The sequence below is a fragment of the Loa loa genome (genome assembly GCF_000183805.2).
Source record: "Loa loa unplaced genomic scaffold supercont3.4, whole genome shotgun sequence".
In the NCBI taxonomy this organism is placed as follows: domain Eukaryota; kingdom Metazoa; phylum Nematoda; class Chromadorea; order Rhabditida; family Onchocercidae; genus Loa; species Loa loa.
This window is the reverse complement of record NW_018108184.1, coordinates 244490-265252: the sequence shown is the minus strand read 5'-3', so window position 1 is coordinate 265252 and position 20763 is coordinate 244490. Positions and strand designations below refer to the sequence as shown.

Here is a 20763-nt window from a genome sequence, read left to right as displayed (position 1 = left end):
AATAATATNNTATATATATATATATATATATATATATATATAATATATATATGTAATCAACATTTATTTTCTGGCTGAAATTAATTCTTTCCTTATTTTTTTTTTTGACTTCTCATGAGCTTCCTTCACGTATGTTACTTCAATTATCAACGTGAAATTTCCATTTATTTCACTTTTATTCTTTTTCTTTCAATCAGCTTTTATTCTACCAGCTTAATCTGACTAATACATTCGTGCTACAATCGGAATCTGTTGGTAAACTTAAAATAACAAATAGCATTGGTGGGACTGGATACTATGAGCGGGATGACAAAATATGAGTGGTAAACGACACGCATTTAATTTATCTGCTTGAACTTATAATACGTTTTGATGATTAATTTATTGATGATGCCTGATCAGTGATCACCAGTGATTACTTCCATCTTGTTAAAAAAAAATTATTGGAATTATGATTTAGATGCTTGGAAACATTTTTTATAAACTGATCAGATTTTTATTCGGATCTATGTATTTCGAATTAAACTTTCTAAGCTATTGATATCTATTGATGCGTTTTGTTTCGACTAAATGTAAATATTCTGCTGGTGAGCTAATATTAATGATATGGACTCTTTTGTATGCAGTTGATTTGTGAATTGTTAAAGTACGGGAATTTTCACTGTTTCCAATTTCAGAACTGATAGCAAAAGCAATGTTCAAACTATCCATTGGTTGATTTTAATGCACGAATGGTTTTATTTGCTGTCGTTGGTAGAAAAATGCCACTTAATGTACGGTTATTATCATCCGGATTTTATGTGTTAGTCGGTGTTATCATCGGGTTTTCTCTGTCATTCCTGTCTCTATCGGGTGAGTTCTCAATTTTGTCTTGTTCGATGTCAACATTTATGCAGAAACGATTTCAGCCTTCGAAATGTAAACAAAATCTTTTAATAGCGTTGAAATTGTTTATTGGCGAACATTACACTTAGTATAAGCTTAATGGACTCCTTCAAATGAGAACTTGTCTCTTGTTACATTAGCTGTGAAGTATGAAATTAATCGTCAGCTTATGCGGCTCTAGGGATTAAGAAATAAAAATTGATGATTTCCTTTTGTGCTCGGCTGTGGTACTTTTATCAGTTAGAATTTTCGTCATCCTGGATTTTTATTGTCACTGAAAGTTTTATTTGGCCTCAAACTTTTATTCATTTATTTGTTTGGTACTATTTTATTGTCCTTAAATGTTGAAAATTTAAATTTTTTAAGGAAAGATCACTTTAGAGCACTTGCAGTCAAGAATGCTGATAAAACAGACAGTACTAATCTTGGCTTATCTCTTATTCTCTCCTTTTGTTAGGTAACCAGACTGTGACTTCACCGATGACTGGGCTAATAATTAAAAATCCTCGGCGGATTTCTAGTCACTTTAATGATGCTCATAATGAATGGGAAGTTGACGATAATAATGCACCAACTGCTGCAATGTATTTTCATGAAAATGGAACCAGTCTACATGATGGTATTCCCTTATCTCTTAAATTAAAGTTTATTTCTCGTGAATTCCTAAAGAAGACTTAATTCAGGTTATATTTCTGCCTCAATAGTCTTTCAGTCTTTTAGGTTTTTAAAATTATCGGAAGCTTTCGAAATTTCCACTGTTTACAGATAATAATGCTATGGCAAAATTATTGGAATCAAAGGTGCGAATATTCTGTTGGATATTGACGGGTAAGCAAAATCATGAGAAAAGAGCGAGGCACGTGAAAGCGACGTGGAGCCGACGTTGTTCGAAGTAAGTTGGATTCTTTGTGCTTTAGTCTTACATATATCAAAAAGTGCTTGATGGAACCATTACTTCACTCATCGTACTTATCTCATTGTCAGTTTTGAAAATTTCCCCAAAAATTAGTGATATATTACCTTCAGGTTATAATGAAAGAGGAGATCTCTCTGAATTAGAAAGAGGTTGAAAGCGGAAAAGAGGATTAGAAAGGTATGAGAAAACAAATGAAGTCATTAGAAATGCTTATGTTGCTTCATTTGTCTAAAACTATTAGGTACTGATTGACGAGTGGAAGAATTTTTAAAAACATAGGTGATATTAGTGACAGTGTGACGGGAAGGACGAAGTTTCATTTATTCCGTCTTCTGGATTATTTCACATATAATTTACTGCTACATGTCTAAATTTGTTGTTACAAAGTTCACTTGTACTAAACGAGTATAATTTTTTGATATTTTTTCAAGATTACATTAATTTTGAATTACAAATACTTCCAATGACAGGTACCTGTTTATGTCTTCCGAAACAGATCCATCCTTGCCGTCCATAAATTTGAACATAACAGAAGGTCGTGATCATTTATGGGCCAAAACAAAAGCAGCATTTAAATATTTGCATGATTTTTACCTTGACGATTATGACTGGTTTTTGAAAGCGGACGATGATACTTATGTTATCCTGGAAAATTTGAGGTTTCTTTTTACTGTTTCATTGTTGAGAATCTTGTTTTTCAAATATATTCGTAGATATTGTGAAGCATTTTTTTAGATGTTTTTGTACATTGTTATGGAACCTTAAAGTACTGGATTTTTAATTCATTGTGAAAGAAACTCTAAACGTAATGCGTTACGGGTGAATTTGTCTGAAAGCATGAAATGAAAAGGTGAAAATAATACTAACAATTCACTTGAGCATGGTATTTTATTTCAGGTTCATGTTATTAGCACATGACCCAAATGAACCAGTTTGGTTTGGCTGTAAATTTAAGCCCTTCACAAAACAGGGTTATATGAGTGGTGGAGCTGGTTATGTGCTCTCCAGATCAGCCCTTAAAAAATTTGTCACCGAGGCACTTCCGGTAATTTTAACATACTTGGATGGGTGATGTTGGTTCCATTGGGAATGATGAGTTGATTAATGTATTATTGAAGTGTCAGATTGACTAAGGATTTAGTATAGTAACTCCTGCAGGCTTCATTTGTATGGTCAACTTAGTACAGCATGAACTTGCTGTGGTACTATCATGGATATGGTCATTTGTTACCTTTTGCAATCCCCCAATGCATTTATTGGCATTCAGAATGCATTTAGCTTGGTTGATTCAACGCACTGATTTATGATTTAGTTTAGTGGAGTAAATTGTTCTTGCAGATGAGTAATTGGTCAAAGAAGATTCCATTAGTAAATGATGGGAGACTTTTTTAAACTTTCATTAAATTCTTCGGAGAAACTATTATTTTGAAATGAATAGTTCGGAACGAAATTAAGGATTCGAACAAGTGTAAGAAAAGTGAAAGTGGTGCGGAAGATGCAGAAATTGGAAAATGTTTGGAGAGAGTTGGCGTAAAAGCAGGCGATTCGAGAGATGCTGAGGGTCACCACAGGTTACTAATTACTATAAAAGGGTTGTTGATTCGATGATTTTGCAATAAATGCTTGTATTTGACGGCTCGTGATAAGTCTAACTGCCAATGTTTCAGGTTCCTGCCATTCGTACCAGAACATCATTTAATGCCAGGACATGTAGATAAGAAATTTTGGTTCTGGCAATATACATATTATCCTGTAGAACAGGTTCGTCTCATTCATGTTGTCATCACTCTGTCATTAAATTTTGACTGATTCCCTATTTGCTAATCTGTCCTAGCCTTCCAATCTTTACTGACCCACTTGTTTGGTTTAAGCCACGACATTCATGTTGGGAAAGCGAACTCACTGATAATGCTCCTTGTCATTTACCATGTTAAAGGATTCCCAGTACTGAAATGAAATTTCTTTATTTTCTTTTAATTAGCTTTGATGTTTTCGAAGAGAGATCGGTTTTACATATTTTAGTATACAATTTACAAGTTATTACTTTCCTGTTTATTTTGTATAGGGTCCAGAATGTTGTAGTGATTACGCAATATCGTTTCATTACGTAAATCCTTCATTGATGTACGTTTTGGAATATCTTATTTATCATCTACGACCTTTCGGTTAGTTCAGTTTTATAAAGTCTCAAGATTTTACTAAATCTACTTTTCAGGCGTGAAGTGAGTTTGTTAGTTATTCATATGTTTTTAATCTTGTTTGATACATTTGGGATAATATTTTCATGAACTTTGGTGATTTATCAGAAATTGATCTCATTGAAGCAAATGCATGCAAGCGAATGTTTGTTTTAGAGGTTTGAGTACTTCGGCTCTACGAAGCGCCTAAAATTTCGTAATTTCAATATATTTAGTGCCGTATTTTGCTTTTAGTACATGGTTTGTAATTATTCAGGTTTTTGAGGGACACTATATTTGTCTTAGAGCATTTTATCACCTTTCCTGATCCACTTTTGATCCTTAACCAAAACTCTAATCTTGAGTAATAATTTTTTTAGTTTCGAGAATGTTTTGATATAAGATGGCACAGTCAATCTTCTTGGCATTCCCACTGTCCACTTGCCTTCCACTTATTAAGATCAGCGATTTAAAATGATTCTTTCTTAATTTTAAGGCATCACAAAAAATTCGCTATCTGTGATAGAAGCATACCGTTTGGCGGTGAAGAATATGGGCCCAGATGATGTGTTCAAAAAAGTATTTGCTCCAAATAAATCGGTGATTTCGGTTTCGCGGGATTCCGACATTCTGCCGAAACCATCATCCAAAGTGGAAACTATGGCGAAAAAAACGGATAGGTAACACTTTTGCTACCAGAATCTGGAAATAGCATAAAAGTGACGAAGGATTAACAAAAATGATAGTACTTATGAATGCATTAAATATTTGAGATATTTGTTGGTCGTGAATTTGGAGAGTACTTTTAAACATGTTAAGTTATTGGTCCCTCTTAGAGAGGATATGAGCACATAGGTAGAGTTTATAGTCTTGGTACCTTCAGTTTTATCTTTCCTCGCAGCTTTTTCCTTCTCTTTCCAGTGGTTGATTAACCAAAAGAACAGCACATTTTGTTGTAAATAACGCGAATAAATTCCTTCTTCATCTTTATTCATCTATCTTTATTCGTTCCTTTTTCGTTATTCAAATTTCTTATTACTATGAGGGAATGATTGCATGAATGGTTTGCGGATTTTTGATAACCGCAGTGGGATTCCTCATTTTTTTTGTAGTAGTTTGTTGTGAAACAAATCTGTACGCATACTGTTACTGTTTTGAAATTTTTTAGAGATACGGGTTTTTAATAATTGGTCATATTTTCTCTCTGTAAATCTATTCTTTCCATTTCCTTTCCTGAATTGTCATTTTTAAGTCTTCTTTCAGTCTTTTATATCACAATTACAGTAATTTTCTTATCTCACAATTCTAATCACTATTAATTTATTTATTTTGTTTTAGCGTTCGTTAGTTTTTCACTTGAGATGATAATCATAGTAAGCTGTCTTCTGATAATCATTTTTGTAGTTTGTTTTTAATCATAAATTATATAAACGACGAAGATTGGCTATTACTATACATGAAATTCAAGTGACATAATATTAACTTCAATGCCTTGAGCAGTTCATTCTTCGCAGCCTGATGTATTTTCTGTTTTTTGTAGTCTTTTTCCATGAAATCAATCATTCCCTTCTGCTCACTGTTGCTTGCCGATCATTTTTATTCATTTTTTTTTTAATTAAATATGTATCCATCCATTGATCGTTGCTCTAAGGATTGAAGAGCTCTCACTTCTTGCCGGCTCCATGTGTTTTTTTCCCATGCATTGAATTAGATCTTCTTTTATGTCTCCACATACATGATATGAGCTTTTTTTTTTTTCACAGAAAAAGATATAATCATGTACATCAGAAGTTCAATATATTGTCGGCTTTTTTAGCATTGTGAAAGAGAAGATATTCGTTGTGATTGGTTTATACTTTGGGAACAGTTAATGTGAGGGATTACTTTTTTACTTCTTCACCAATTACTTTTTTGCATTCAAATATTCTTTCTCCAGCAATCGACCCTTAATATAATTGTTACGAAAGAAGCTAAGGGAAGCAGAAGTTTATCCCAGTGGAACGGTATATATATATATTCTTTTTTATAAATATTTTTAGATGGATTCATTTGTTTCGGAATTTAATTTGTATTTTTCTATTACGTCAGAAATTAGCGATATCTATTGGATTTGTTTGATTTGTTGTTGATTATGGGAGAATAATAAATAAAATTTTAAATTAATAGCCGATGTTTCTTGAGCTTTTTGGTTGCATATTGCACTATCCTTTGTTGGAAAAAAAAAATTTATCAACTTCGCAATACTGATATTAAAATAGCGGGTGTTTATCATCTAAGGAATAAGCGAAAAATCTTCCTAAGATATCTTAGATACGTTGATACGTTATAGTGACGTGATTAAATAAATTTAGAAAGAAGTCTACCTGCTTCCGGAAAACGTAACAGATACAATAAATAGATTACGAGATCAAAAACAACCGAGATTCACCACAATCTATTTTATGCACACCATCAAACATATCAGAAAAATACTTAAATGAATAAGAACTACAGGAGTGATTGAAGGATAGTTAAATGGGATAGTTGGATAGATGACATTGCAAATCTTAAGAAGATTTTCTTGAAAGTCTTATTGGTCAATTCCAAGACATGTCAAATAGTAATTCAGTAATAGTGTAAAGATAGCTATATGTGCGTACAGGATAAATATAAATAAGGTTTGGGTATATGTCTAGGCTGCAGAATTACATCTTGTATAGTTATTTATGTGTTTTTTTTTTTCCTTTGTGCAATATTTTGCGTAAGCCAAGACGTTATGGGTAACAGAAGCAGGCCAGATAAGTAGCAAAATTAATTGGTATGGTCTATCATGAATTGTACATTTTATTTGTTGGCAGACTTTCGATGGAAGAAGTAGCAGTGGGTGATTTCATTGGAATTGATATTGGAACGACAAGTATTAAATGTTGCATACTGGATATCAACGGCCGGTAAAGCATCAATTTTCCTCTTTTTCAGGCCATAAAGAAAAAACAATGGCGAATGTAAAATTGAGTATAAATTTTGATTGTATTCAATTCCTTTTTGGTTCATGAAGTACTGCCTATTCATTAAAAATTTACGAAATATTTTTTTTTCTTTTTTATCAATCCCTCATCAAGTCTGCATTTTTATTGAACTGAAGCTTGGTTACGCTTTTTGCATTATAAGGTTTCTTTTTCTTTTTTTTTTTTTTTGGAACTGCTAGAGTTAGAAATTATTATATTAGTTTCTTAATTTTGGTTAATTACTCCGAGATGTGTTTTTGTCCGATCCATTAGTTAATTTTTGCAAATGAGGAATGGAATTCATTTTTCATAAATTCAAATTTAGAATACTTGCGGAAAAATCAGCAGTGCATGATGCATGGCTAAAAAATGGATCGAAATTATATCGTGAACAAGATCCGGTTAAAATATTGGATGTTTTACATAATTTGATGAAATCCATGGAAGTGAATCTATCGTTGAATGTGACTGTTAGTATCACAGGGCAGATGCATGGTATCGTCCTTTGGAATGGACAGGATTTAGCAGAAGGTAGTATGAAAGGGAAGAGAAAGTGTGATTAAAATCATGATAAATTTCACTTCTCAAATAGCAGCATGGAAATGATATGCATTATGTGAACGAAATAGAATTTTGTGTAATTATTGAAGGATGATAGCATGATGGTGAAGACAGTTTTTAGGTAAATTTAATTGTTCACCATTGATAACATGGATGGACGAAAGGGTACCCACGACATTCCTTGATTCGCTTCCAAGGTTTGACCTCCTTTTGATTTTTCTTCACTTTCCTTACCAACGACAATTTGTACGCTCATTCACTTTGCTTTTGAATTAATTGTGTGAGTGTATGTTTTTATTAACTTATTTTCTTTTGATCTCTTCAAATCCAGGAAATGATTATGCAGTATTTCCCAGCAAGAGGCTTACAAAGTTTCTCCAATTAATACTACTAATTAATTAATTAGATATTAATTTAGTCTCAATTTATTACCAATACATTGGTTGATATGATACAGATGGGAGTGCGGTTGCTTGCATGTTGGTTTTGGTATGGTAACTCTTGCATGGCTTCATTCGTGTGGTCAACTTAGTGCAGCATGGACTTGCTGTGGTACTATCATGGATATGGTCATTTGTTACCTTTTGCAATCCCCCAATGCATTTATTGGCATTCAGAATGCATTTAGCTGGGGTTATTGCTCTTATAATGGATATTGGACTGTATCGGTCTACATTTTTTTTTTTTCAAAATCCCTTATTTTTGTGATATTTTTATAGAAACTACGAAATATAACTGGCGTATAAGTTTATACTTTTCAACACTTCCACTTAAACTTTTAAAATACTAAAGTAATTGCGACCAAGTAGCCTGGATAATCTTTCACCAAGAATTTAGGATACTTTTATGTAGCATTTCATATTACTCTTATGGTAAACGGTGTTTGTGAATAACTTATCTATAATAATAGGATGCTTCATCATCGTCAAGCTATCCGTTCGGAGTTTTAGAAAAATAATTATATTAGGATATCATGTGGTATTCTCCTTGATATTTTAATTTATATCCTCACTATGATATTACATAGATTTTTATTGAGATCTACTATTAGCTGTCAGCTGTCAAATTACTCCATTTAATTCGTCAGCTAGTAGGCTGTGGGCCAAGTCATGTTTTCAAAGATTTGAATGATTATATGGCCGTGAACTCCAAAGAAATGAATTTGAAACATTTTACTCTAGAATGAATTGGTACCAATGCACATACTCCCAACGATTTGTTCAGCGGAAGAAATTATTGGTTCGGTCAAGCGAGCTAATTTTTGTTTACCAACTGGTGCAAAACTTTTAGCATCCTGTGGTGATCTTCAGACTACCGTTTATCCATTGCTAGAACCTGGAACGGCTGGTTCTTAAATTTCTATTAATTATTTTTTCAGCTCTCTATCATTTGAACACAAGGAAAATATTCCTGAGAAAAATATCTGGCGGATGCCACATTTCTTCCACCTCATTTATTGTCAAACAAAAACTCCAGTTCTTCTTTTAGAAACAAAACCTTGAATTCGGAGTTTTTGCACAGAATTTCAGTCCAAAAAACTTGAATGTTTGGAATCAATAACTGAGTTTGATAACATTTCTGCGCTTGTTTCCTATCTGTTTAACGAAGCAGTGAATTAATTGAAATCTAAAAGATCACAGAATAAAAGTAGTGATTTTCCTCTCTGAATTTGGGGCGACAAATCTATATTGAAGTCAGAAACTTCTGTTTTACTGGAGCCGAGGATCAATTTTAAAAATCTGAATGAAAACTAATCTTCTTTTATTAATTATTCATGCTTTTTAGTATTAAATTTGGGGACATCAGCACAGCTCTGTTTTTCACCAACAATAGATCATGTCGTTTCCACTCCCCTTCTTACGAAACCGTTCTTTGGTGAATCCGGAAAAAAGAAAATAATCGTGGCCGCATCAATGAATGGCGGTAACGCAATTAATCTGATCGCAGAGGCAAACGCTCTTTTCTGATTACCATTTGTTATAAATGCTGTATTCAGTAAATGATTTGATTTCAGGAAATACTTTTTCCATTTCAGTTTTTGTTCTTAAGGAAGTTGAAATTGTGGGAATTTCCAAGAATTTTGAAATTGAGCTTTCCGGAAGCACTTTATAATCAGTGCAAATTTTCACTTTCGATATTCTCCTTCCTTTTCAATGATAGCGTTGTTTTACAGAAAATCGTTGAATGGGCCTCACAACTCATCTCAGATGCACACGATCTGCAAGTGGATTATGAAAAGTTAAACAATATATTAAGTGAAACTGGAAAATGTCTGTCGTCTACAATCGATGTTCAACCAGTATTTATACCCGAACGTGCGAATAATATTTCATCATGCATTTCCGGAATCAGTTCAAGTACCACTATTGAAGAGGTGTGTTTAATGTATTCCACATTTTCAACTTGTGGTCAGCGACAATTTTTTGATAATGCATCTCATACTGTGCTCCATCAATTAGGCACTAGAAAAGTAGATTTCGAGATTGTCATTGAAAGAATAAAATTCTTAATAAAGTTTAATTTTAGACTTTTTTATGTCGTTATTTCACCTCATCCATGTTTCCATCATATACACTACATTATAAGCTTACAATTGCATAGATTCTGAAAATACGCATAAATTCTGCCACTTATATTTAAATAATTAGATGCAAATACTGAATTTACACTTCTCTTATAAATTTTACCCAATTATCCGTAAGAAATCAAGTTTTAATAATTTGGAAAGTTTTCTTTTCAGCTACTTTATCGTACAGCCTCTGGGATCGTTTCCAACCTATTCCGTCTTCTCTCACCTCACCAGCTTCGAGAGTGGGGCATTAAACGCATCAAATTAGCTGGCAATGCAAGTAGAAATTATTTCATCGACGAAATAATCCGGCAATGTCAGGGGCTGCTTGAAGTTATCGCTTCAGCTGATACATATCCGAAATGTAATGCAGCATACGGTGCTGCATTGCATGCATTACACTTTACACTTGCTAAATGAATACAGTCTTATATGGTTTTTAAATGTCTTTAAATTGCAACATGAAGTGTAAAAAAATGGACAATGGTCAGGCATGAAGAAAGGAAGATCCGGTTACATTATTCCGGTTCCATATCTATCACATATTATTAGTTGTTCATGAAATGCTGCTGCTATATTACAATATGAATAAACATGAAATGAGTAATTTCTTATAGACTATATGAATCATTCATTTGTTGCCTATTTTCATGAAAGAATTAAGCTTTAATAAGGTTGCTTTTATTTGTGAGATTATTGATGTTTTTAGTAAGACTGAGTAATCTGAGTAAATTAACTGAAATTGTAATAATTTCACTACTACGACAAGTAAATTAATTAACATGAAACAACTTTTCAACTTCATTGAATTGTTCAGAAAATCTGTAACTGTTAGATTTGTCATGTGGTGAATGTATGCGACAATTCTCCTTTCCTTCCTTCTTTATTCTAACTACACTACTGAATTCCTTCTATTCTCTTTCCTTTATCAGAAAAGGTCATGCTGGTGAGCCACAACTTATGTTATCATTCATAACACTGTTAAACGTTAATTGAATGTACAAGTTCATGAGCATGAAAGCAATGAGAAAATTAGCGATAGTGACGGGTAAACTAATTTAGATATGTTAATCAAACAAAAATTTGACTTTTTAGAAAATCGGTTAAAGTGAGTTTAAGTTTTATCAAAAGTTTAACCAAAAAAAAAAAAAAAGTAGCAATGGGTTTAGCCATCGATAAATTTACGATTAGATAAATTCGAATATTTCTGTTTGAAAAATATTTATAAGCTGATTCCTTAGTCTTATCAAAAATAAGCCTATTCTTTGATGAACAAATTAAATCGAAAGGAATAGATTTGGCGGATCACACAGGAGGAATTCTTATGCATAAATTCAAGTTGTATTAATTAACATATCCGATGGTTTATTTGGAACTAATAAATTTATCATCCATTTCCTAAGTCCAATATTAATCTTATCAAAAATTGATATTTGAGGGAATTTCAGGAGTTATGACAAGGTTATACGGATTAAAAAAATTGATAAAATTACAAAGGATGGTAAGGTTACACGGATTATATTATTATATTTTTAGTGCAAACATTGCTAACAGTTATTAAGCAAAAAAAAAACGATGGAGAAATCATTTATAATTTTTCATCCCATTTTAATCATTTCATTTTATTAATTATTCGCCAATTATCTTTTTAATTTAAGACTTTTAATTTGTATTTCATCTATTACTGTGTCCTTCTTATCAACCCATAAATATTCATTTAATCTCATTTTAATTAACAAAATTGGAAATTTGATGGACTACATATACATTCTGAACATCTTTGGGTTAAATTGTCTGTAGTAAGATTTCATATGCTCTGGTAATGCATAGATAAATCCTCGTCGGCGATCATCCTTCACTTCAGCTCAAATTCATAAAACCTTCACCTTTCTCTCTCTCTCTCTCTTTTTTCTTTTTGTTCATAAAAATTTGAAACAACCAATTATAGTAATGAAGAATTGTAAAAGACGAAATTTAACCTTTTAACCTTCTTTTTATATTTAAAATTTTTTGAATGGGATTTTATTTAAAATTAATTTTTTAAAATTTAAATTTATTAATTCATTTGTGCTTTAAAAATTTTGCTGAAATTGTTGATGAATTGATGCATCAAGAGCAACTATTGTTTTTCTTCCTTTTCATTCCTTTTTTTTTTTTTTGACATACATAAGAATTAGGCCAATTCAAAAAGCAATTAGTAGACTTTTTCTTTAGATACGTTTGATTTTTTGGGTCGTCATAAATCTTAGGGTGGAGGAATATGTACATGTACAATATGCTGAAACATACATACACACGTATAAACACGTGTTTACTTACGTAAGTACGCATGAACGAAAACCAATAAGAATAGAATTTAAATTTAATTTTTTAAGAGAATAGAATAGATTTGGGTCAGTTGATATTGTTCATATCTCTTCTTGCATTGCTTACTGAGAAAAGTTTGATAGAGTGAAAATTTTTGTTGTAAGATTTTGACCAAAATGGTCAAAATTGATTTTAAACAAAAATTTCAAACATGTGAATGGTGCAAGATGTAAGCATTGATTTTTGCTTTCATTCATGCTTACTTCATAAACATTTGAGAGCTTATCGAAGTAGGCCTTAAATTTCCATGAAAAGAATATATGGCCAAGTTTTCCGAGGAAGCCTTTGGATTTATTTTCAATATTTTTAAGGCTTGAAGTACAATCTATTTATTTTTCGTTTCGCTTTTTTTTGCCATGTGAAATTTCTAGACGCTTTTTAAACTTATCATTGTTAATTATTGAGCAGCATTAATTCTTCTTTACCGAAGTAATTTCACAAAGTATACCGAAATTGTCCATTTGATTATAATAACAATACTTTCGTGTTATTACTGTAATTGATTCCTAGATATGACCGTATATTAGTAGTAAGAAAGAGGTTTGCAATGTGAATTAATCCAGTACCACACCCTACTGTTCTGGCAGTTACTATTTGCGTATCATGATGAAATCACGCTTGTCTGATTGAATTTTGAATGAAAAATTGATGACTTACTAATTTGCGCTCAATTTCAGTGTGACATTTATTGATGAGCACAAAGATATTAACAATTGTCCTCATTTATTAGTTCAGGGACAATTGGCGATCGAAGAGTTGAGATCGAAATCGAAAAAGCGGAATTGAGAAAGATGGCAAGGGACAAAGGTTAATTAAGTTATTTGTCATGGTAAGGAAGGAACGAGTTATTTTATCATCCAATAACACAGATACAATGATATTTATTTGTGATGTCGTTGGAGAATCATTCATTAATTGAAAGATTTATTTGAAGTAAGATAAAAGGTGACAGGACAAAAAATGGTCAAAACAAATCAATGGTTAATTACATAGTATCGTGAAGAAACTTCAGGCTATTCATTAAAAAAAAAAGATTAGCTGATAATATAAAAGATTCAAGTTATGGTTATTATTGTCCAAAAGTTCATTTACATCCGTATGTCATATAACTGTTTATAAAGCACACCCGTTTCATGTTAAACCGTATTCCGAATGTTTTCAGGTTATAGCAAACACACCTGTTTCATGTTAAACCGTATCCCGAATGATTTCAGGTTATAACAAACACACCTGTTTCATGTCATACTGTATTCCGAATGATTTCAGGTTGTAGTAAACACACCTGTTTCATGCCAAATTGTATTCTGAATGATTTCAGGTTATCGTGCACAACTTTCAGTGTACTTTTAACATAACATTTGGCTCGATATGCATTATAAATATAAGCGATAATAATTACAACAAAAAATAATTTGTAAGTAATTAATATTTTATTTAATTAATACTTTATTGGTTGTCGCCCATTTCCAATTTATGGTGAAGTCAAGAAGTTGGTATGGTACTACGATGAAATCAATCTGTTACCTTTTTGTATTACTATTTTTTTAGTGATTGTTGGAAAAGTTCTCTGTATCAAAATGTTTATTGTCATCTTCATCCTTTCCCGGTATATTTCCTTCCCGATACTTTCCGGTTAAAGAATTAATTTTAACCATAACAAGGATTATAACTATTATTATTGTTGTTAAAAATAGCTTAAAATCTTAACAGTATGTTTCTGTTTTATTTACTTAATTGCTGATAAACTGTGATGAGAATATTGATTAAATTATTGTGAAAATGTTAATTTAACTGATAATTTGATATTAAACAAATCACAAAATGATCGTTTTTCACTTTTCTTAAGTCGTCGTTTTCTAATAACCAAAAAAAAAAAGTTGAAATGTTTGATATTCGTTAGAAAAAATTGTTGCAATTGATAGGTTTTTATGAGAAATCAGTTAATATTAATAGCTGCAAAGTTGTAGCAATAAATTCTTTCCCCGTCTTTCCCGCTTTCCCGTCCTCCTTTCCAAACCTCTATCCCCGCCTTGTCATAGTCGTACCACAGTGGGATATCTCGCCGATGTCCAAACAAATTAATAAGATAATATAATTTTATTTCATTTCTCTTCCTTTCAACTACAAAAGGAGAAGAAAATAGAGGAGGGAGATTGAATGAGTAGTAAAGATGCAGGAAAGATGAAATGGGAGGAGATGGGGGAGTACGGGGGAGTAAATTAGGGCAAGAGTATAACTGACGGTAGAGGAAGGCTCACGTTCCGTAAAACTTAAACGGTTTGGTGGATGTCATGAACGGTTCATTGCTATTTGTACTCATTTATTTCATCGTTACTATCATCATATCAATTGCTGATAAAAAGGAGCATCCCTACTCACGTAAGTATCATTCACGCACTTACGTAAAAAGTAATTTTATATTTCAATCTTTTGAAGGTTGCATTATTCATAACATATTGAAAATCTTCAAATGACCACTTTTACGATGGTCAGTATTTGAGACCATTGACTTATATCTATTGTTAAGAGTATTAAACAATGTTTGAAGTTGCCTTGTATCAATTATTTTAATTTTTAATGGAAAGATTTCATTCGATAGATTTAAAGAATTAAACTTCATTTCAATACAAAATTTACCTTTGTAATACAAAGTCACCTTTTTTTTTTTTATTGTCACAAAAGCGTTCTCAAAATTGCATCTCTCAAATTATTCCACCTCATTAAAATCAAATACATTGTTAGTCATTCTGCTGTCAGTTAAATGTCAGCAAAACGAATAAAAAACTAATTAACTAATTAGTTATTCATCCCTCTATTTGTGATGTCCTAAGAAAATTCCGAAATATAAAATGTAATTTAGAATATTGAATTGCATGTTTGACTGAATGTTCAAATATAAATTTTGAATATTTCTAAGCTAAAAAGTTTCCGAATAAAAGCAATTTTAAAGTATTTTAAAATTCAATGAGCAGAAGAATGTTTGAGAATTGAATAAAATAATTAACTTTAGTGAAGATAATTAATTTAACTAAAATAATAATTAATAATAGTTGAGAATTTGAATAGGTATATTTGAATAAATGGTAGTAATTTGGATTAATTAATTCAAGCAGAATAATAGTTCATTTTGTTATTCATTTATGGATAATTTTTTAATTTCTTAATTTTTCATCTTTTTCGTTTTCTTTAAAATCATTATATTCAATTGAATATCGTTTAATTCGATGTACATTCCAAACTGATCTTAAATTCCATTCTTTTCTTTTTCTAATGCTTTTTTAAAAATGGTTCTTTTACCTCCATGGTGACAAATTATGGGGTTGACAAAAATTTTTTTATGTGTTATTTCGGGCATCTTCACTTATTTCTATCTCTAACAAACTGCTTAGAATTTCTTTTCACTGAATGGAATTAATTACCTAATTCTTTTTTCCCGCATTTCTACCACCTTTTGAGTAAGAAAATATTTCAAAATCCTAAATGTAAAGAAATGTGAGAATTTGAAAGTTAACAAATACATTGCAATTTCAATTTCATTTTTTAACAGATTACATTTTAAATTTTGTAAAATAAATGAAATGAACACATTGAAGAAATGAAGAAAGAAAAGAGAATGAATGGAAAGGAATATGAATGAGAGCATCAGTAGATTATTAGATATGATAATGACCTGTTGAGAATTCGTTCGAAATATTTGCGATCGCTGGATTATTAAAGAAATGGAAAAGAGTTATACAACTTTTGTTTACTCTTTAAGTTTCTTCTGGTTAACAATAATTATAATAGTTAAGCAAATATTTTGACTTAACATTTAAAGATCTTATTATTTAGATTTCAAAATTTAAGTTTGAGATTGAATTTTGCGAGAAAACCTTCCACCATTTATCTTCTATGATTATTATGAACAAAGTATGTTATGAAGATAAGGAGGTTAAAGTTCAAAATTAAATACCATTAGATTAATTAGGCTCACATTATGTGGATTAGTTTTTGAATTAAAAAGAAAGAAAGGAACAATAGAAATGAGGGAGGATTGAATTATTCGGACTCTAAAAAATGTCTTATCAGTGATTTTTTTTTAACAGTTCTCCTCCTTATTCCGCTTTCTACAGATTTCTCTCAATTGTGAAATCTCATATTTCATAACTTATCTTGTCAATTTTCTCTCTCATCAATTGATGCACTCATAGATTAGCAAAAGGAAATTAGAACAATTCCCTTTTTCTTTTTTTAAAAAAAAAGAAAAATTTGTACCATAACAGCGATTCGACTAAAGACATTTTAACATTTTAAAACGATTATCTTTCCATCGATCACTTTTCATTGAATTCGCAATTCTCTCTTTTTAATTCTAAATAAATTAATAATCAACAATTCCAGTAATTCCTGCTTCTGTTCGATTAATAAATTTGAATATCATTCGTTTAATTTAGGCAATTTAATTTTGGTTCTTTAATTAATTTGTCTAAAAGAAAAAGAAAAGAATATATGTAATGAATTCGAGATAGAAAACCATTATAACAACAATTCAGAGCTATTTCGTTAGTTTTATGCAATTTTTAACTTTTAAAACTATTATTACTTAGTTATAGCATAGTAATCAAGCCAATTGTCATATCGATTAAAATGTCACATTACTTGTTAGTACGATGAAATTTTCATACCATCCATACTTGTAGCAAATTCGGAATTGTTACCGTAATTTATATATTATTGCGGGAATGTATTGAATGTTTGCAGCATTGAAAATTCAAATTTTATTGCTTCTTATCTATCCGAACTGACATTTTTAATGTGGTTTTTCTAAATTTGATGATTTTAATTTGTCTAAATTTATTCGTAATCTTTTAATCAAAAAGGCGCGATAATGTGAAATGTCAACGATTCGTTTTTCAGCAAAAAAGATAAATGCAAAATGTGCCTGTCATCTCATTTACTATCATCAGTCTATCATCTTTTTGGAAGAGAGAAAGTTTTGTGAGTTCACATCTTCAAGGAAAAAAATTGTCCTTTTCATGTCACCAATTTTATTCATGTTTACTATAATTTTGAACTGACAATGCTTGTTATAATGTGAAAGGAGAGGGTCAAAGAGAAAAAAAGAGTGTAGATTAATTCTATTTCTACGTCAATTGATGGATACTTCAATGAAGGATCATCATTGGAACTATGAAAACTGAGTAGGTCAACTACTGACCATGCCTCATCTAAATGTCACGCATACCAGAAAATACTCCTTATGTATATAATTATAATATTTACAAAACTATCTAAAGTGAATAAATAAATAGACAAATATTTACAAATAAATGAATTAATAACATTAATGAAAAAGTTTTACATTGTAAGTGAATGAAATAGAAAAAGAATTGAAAAGATTTTATCATTCCTTGTTGTTACAATTTGTTTTTTTTTTTTTTTTGATTTAAATGAAAAATTTACATTTTATAACAGTTCATTTATTCAGCAATATGAAAATGAAAGCCATTAATGTTAAAATAACATTACATATTCTTATTTCTTTTTTTAAAAAAGTAAAAACTTATCTTTTACTCTAAAAAACTCGAAATAAAACTTTCAAATAAAATTTAATGAATAAATTTTGCATTTTTCAAATTTTCAAATTTTCTTTCTAATTTTCAAATATTAAATATTACTTTATCGAGTTAGTGAAGCAAATTAGAATCGTAATCTTTTACAAAACCATATATTATTGTCAAGTAGCCCAATTATATCAAATTATTTTAAAGCTTCATTTATTAATTCCATCTTTTAATTTTCCGAATGATTCCCTTCAAAACTTTTTACCTAAAGGAGAACAATTAGTACTTTTTAAGCTCTACGGCTAACTTATAGTTAAATTGATTTAATCTCAAATCATAAATGATTAAAGTCTCACATCACTTATCATTGATCGCTTTTTACAGAACATTATCGATACAAGCGTCAATTCGATACCTCAAATACACCACAGATTGATTTAAATATCACTGTACCATATGTATTCAGAGCAAGATTGTATCCATTCGGTGAATCCAAAGGTGATCAGATTCTTGCAGGCTCATCACAAATCATTAAACTGAGCAGAATATTTAAATTTCTTGGCAAAGAATATGACGCTGTCAATGTAAATTTTTCCTGACAATAATTTTTTCCAAAGTAATTTTTATTGTGAGATTAATTGAGAACTAAGTTTCCACTAAGTACTTAAATCAAGTTTTATAAACATTTTATAGATAGGTCAGTATGTTAGATGAATTATGTTGTATGGTATTTGCGTAAGACCATGTATGAATCATTGGAAATAAATAAAGTTCAAAGTTATATTTGGTATACTGTATTCAATTCATCCCCGAAATACAGATTCGACGTGATGGAGCAATTGGTTTGTCAGCGGTACCAATGAAACCCTCAAAAATACCATCCCCACAACCCGTAATAGCTGTATATTGGATGCCAGCACAAGGTGGAAAAGTACATTACAGAGAGTCTAATGGTTAGTTACAGTTTATTTTAAAGTTATTTAATTTCAAACCTTTTAAATTATCATCTTTAAATATGCAAAAATTGGAATAATAAACTTTAAAGTGAAAAATAAAAAAAAAACGACGGAATATAGCATGGTAATTTAAAATGTTTTAGTTGAAGAACTAAAGGATACTTGAAATATTAGTTATAAGAAGACTTACAGCCAAACATATCAGGTCTGATTTAATGTTGTATTCTGACAAATCCTTTTTCCACACATGACATTCCCTAAAGGCTTTTTCATATTATCTGGAATAATAGGGAAAAGCTATATTCCGGAAATATTATCTCAGATCCTAACAAACCATTTACGGCTTTATTCGGCTTACGAAGAGAATGGGATAAAGTAGCTTTTGGATTGGAGAATGGGACAAAGGTGAAGTTAGCTTGACTTAAAGTTAACTTAGCGATAATTATATGAGGAAAATAGTCGCTCAAGAATTTTTTGTCAAGTATTCCAAACTTTTGATGAAACTTTTATGTTAGCTGATAAGTTACAAGTTTTGAACAAAAAAAAAACGTGTTCAAATGATAAAGGATTTATCAGCGGCCTGTGATTTATGAGGAATAGAAAAATTATACAATGTTAGCTTTCATTAAGAAGATAAAAGGAATCATTGAAATCCAAAAAGATTTCAGTAAATATCTTTTTCTTTTTTAGATTCATCAATATTGCATTTGGTGGAAAATGAAGTAAATATTCAATATCGTTATGGATCAACATTCAAACCAAATGCAGTACTTATTGTTACTTGGGAAAATACTCATGATATTACAGAACCTGTAAGTATGTTTTAAACTTTTTCAATACTTATCAAACATATCCATAAATTTAAATTAGGTCTATGTTTCACTTCCTTTTTTTTTTAATATATTTAAGAATATCATTGTAAATATAAAATATTGAAAGAAATTTTGTTACAGAATTCGGAAGGTAATTCATTTCAAGTGGCACTGATTATGAGTAACAGTGGGACATTTGCGCATATTGTTTATAGTAAACTGAATACAAATAAAAATGCCGTGGTAAATGTTTGTTACATAGCAGATATTTTTAGATGAATCGAGAATTAATTCTAAATTTTGTGTCTAATTTATTTCATCGTTTTTTCAAATTTATTTTTTTTTTTATTGACTCATTTTATTTGTCAAACTGTCAACAGTACAAACCGGCAAAATATAGCCTTTTCCAGTAATTTATACGTTACGGATGGATAGTTTATTCTCTTCAATTGTAGGCAGGTTTCAGTGGTTTAGATGGCCATTATTCGTTACCCGGTTCAGGAACACAAGATGCAATAAAATTGGCCGAGAAAAGCGATATTGGTATACCAGGAGAATTCTTTTTCCGGATTGATTCCGATCAGGTGTTTCTTTGTGGAGCTGGATACAAGGTATTCCTCCTTTTTATTCCAGAGTGTAATTGGAGAAAATTTCAATTCATTTGAAATCATTGTATTTCATAAGCTATAGTAAATGAAATTTCATTTTCCATTCCAAATTGTAAATAATGCGAAGCTTCCACAGAATGAGAAGGATGACATTATAGCTATTGTTTGATGAAAGAACATTCCAGTTACTTTTGGAACAATTTGTTAGTTTTGCTCAAAGTGATATCATAAAGAATTTAACGATTTGTTATTGTTATTGTTGTTGCAAAATCATTTTTGATAGGATGGCATAAAAGCACAGAATGAGACAAAAACAAAACTTCCATTAACACCACAAATTTTACTGTCTAATAAAGCTTGTTAATTATCCTTAATTGTTTCT

The 20763-nt window shown here is 30.6% G+C and overlaps 4 protein-coding genes across 5 annotated transcripts in view; all 4 read left to right on the top strand.

Moving 5' to 3' along the window:
• Positions 1 to 731: 731 nt before the first annotated feature.
• Positions 732 to 4946, top strand: LOAG_05422 (glycoprotein-N-acetylgalactosamine 3-beta-galactosyltransferase 1; the record flags this gene model as incomplete). The annotated part of the gene is made up of 9 exons (XM_020446846.1): positions 732 to 852; positions 1343 to 1504; positions 1651 to 1777; positions 2272 to 2460; positions 2699 to 2846; positions 3257 to 3372; positions 3469 to 3562; positions 3867 to 3966; positions 4475 to 4946. The coding sequence occupies 9 exons, from the start codon at positions 732 to 734 to the stop codon at positions 4660 to 4662; spliced, it is 1245 nt and encodes a 414-aa protein (XP_020302860.1). The 3' UTR covers positions 4663 to 4946.
• A 2680-nt stretch (positions 4947 to 7626) lies between these two features.
• LOAG_05421 lies at positions 7627 to 10515 on the top strand (the record flags this gene model as incomplete). Of its 2 annotated transcripts, none has more annotated exons than XM_020446845.1 (7): positions 7627 to 7723; positions 7984 to 8095; positions 8708 to 8873; positions 9312 to 9449; positions 9541 to 9587; positions 9700 to 9900; positions 10267 to 10515. In XM_020446845.1, exons 1-7 carry the CDS (start codon positions 7680 to 7682, stop codon positions 10513 to 10515), a joined length of 957 nt encoding a protein of 318 aa, XP_020307422.1. In that variant the 5' UTR covers positions 7627 to 7679. The 2 variants fall into 2 exon arrangements, with proteins under 2 accessions (XP_020307422.1, XP_020302859.1); XM_020446844.1 differs by having other exon boundaries at positions 7984 to 8194.
• Positions 10516 to 10578: 63 nt separating this feature from the next.
• LOAG_05420 (hypothetical protein) lies at positions 10579 to 13812 on the top strand (the record flags this gene model as incomplete). The annotated part of the gene is made up of 6 exons (XM_003140957.1): positions 10579 to 10607; positions 11544 to 11601; positions 12310 to 12418; positions 12471 to 12536; positions 13198 to 13269; positions 13781 to 13812. 6 exons carry the CDS (start codon positions 10579 to 10581, stop codon positions 13810 to 13812), a joined length of 366 nt encoding a protein of 121 aa, XP_003141005.1.
• A 4896-nt stretch (positions 13813 to 18708) lies between these two features.
• LOAG_16456 (hypothetical protein) overlaps positions 18709 to 20763 on the top strand; it is a gene marked incomplete at both ends in the record, with an annotated part of 10395 nt that continues 8340 nt past the window's right edge. The window contains 5 exons of the mRNA XM_020449108.1: positions 18709 to 18732; positions 18826 to 18958; positions 19652 to 19773; positions 19915 to 20016; positions 20229 to 20384. Coding sequence (XP_020307421.1) covers positions 18709 to 18732; positions 18826 to 18958; positions 19652 to 19773; positions 19915 to 20016; positions 20229 to 20384 — 537 coding nt within the window. The remainder of the gene's footprint in view (positions 18733 to 18825; positions 18959 to 19651; positions 19774 to 19914; positions 20017 to 20228; positions 20385 to 20763) is intronic.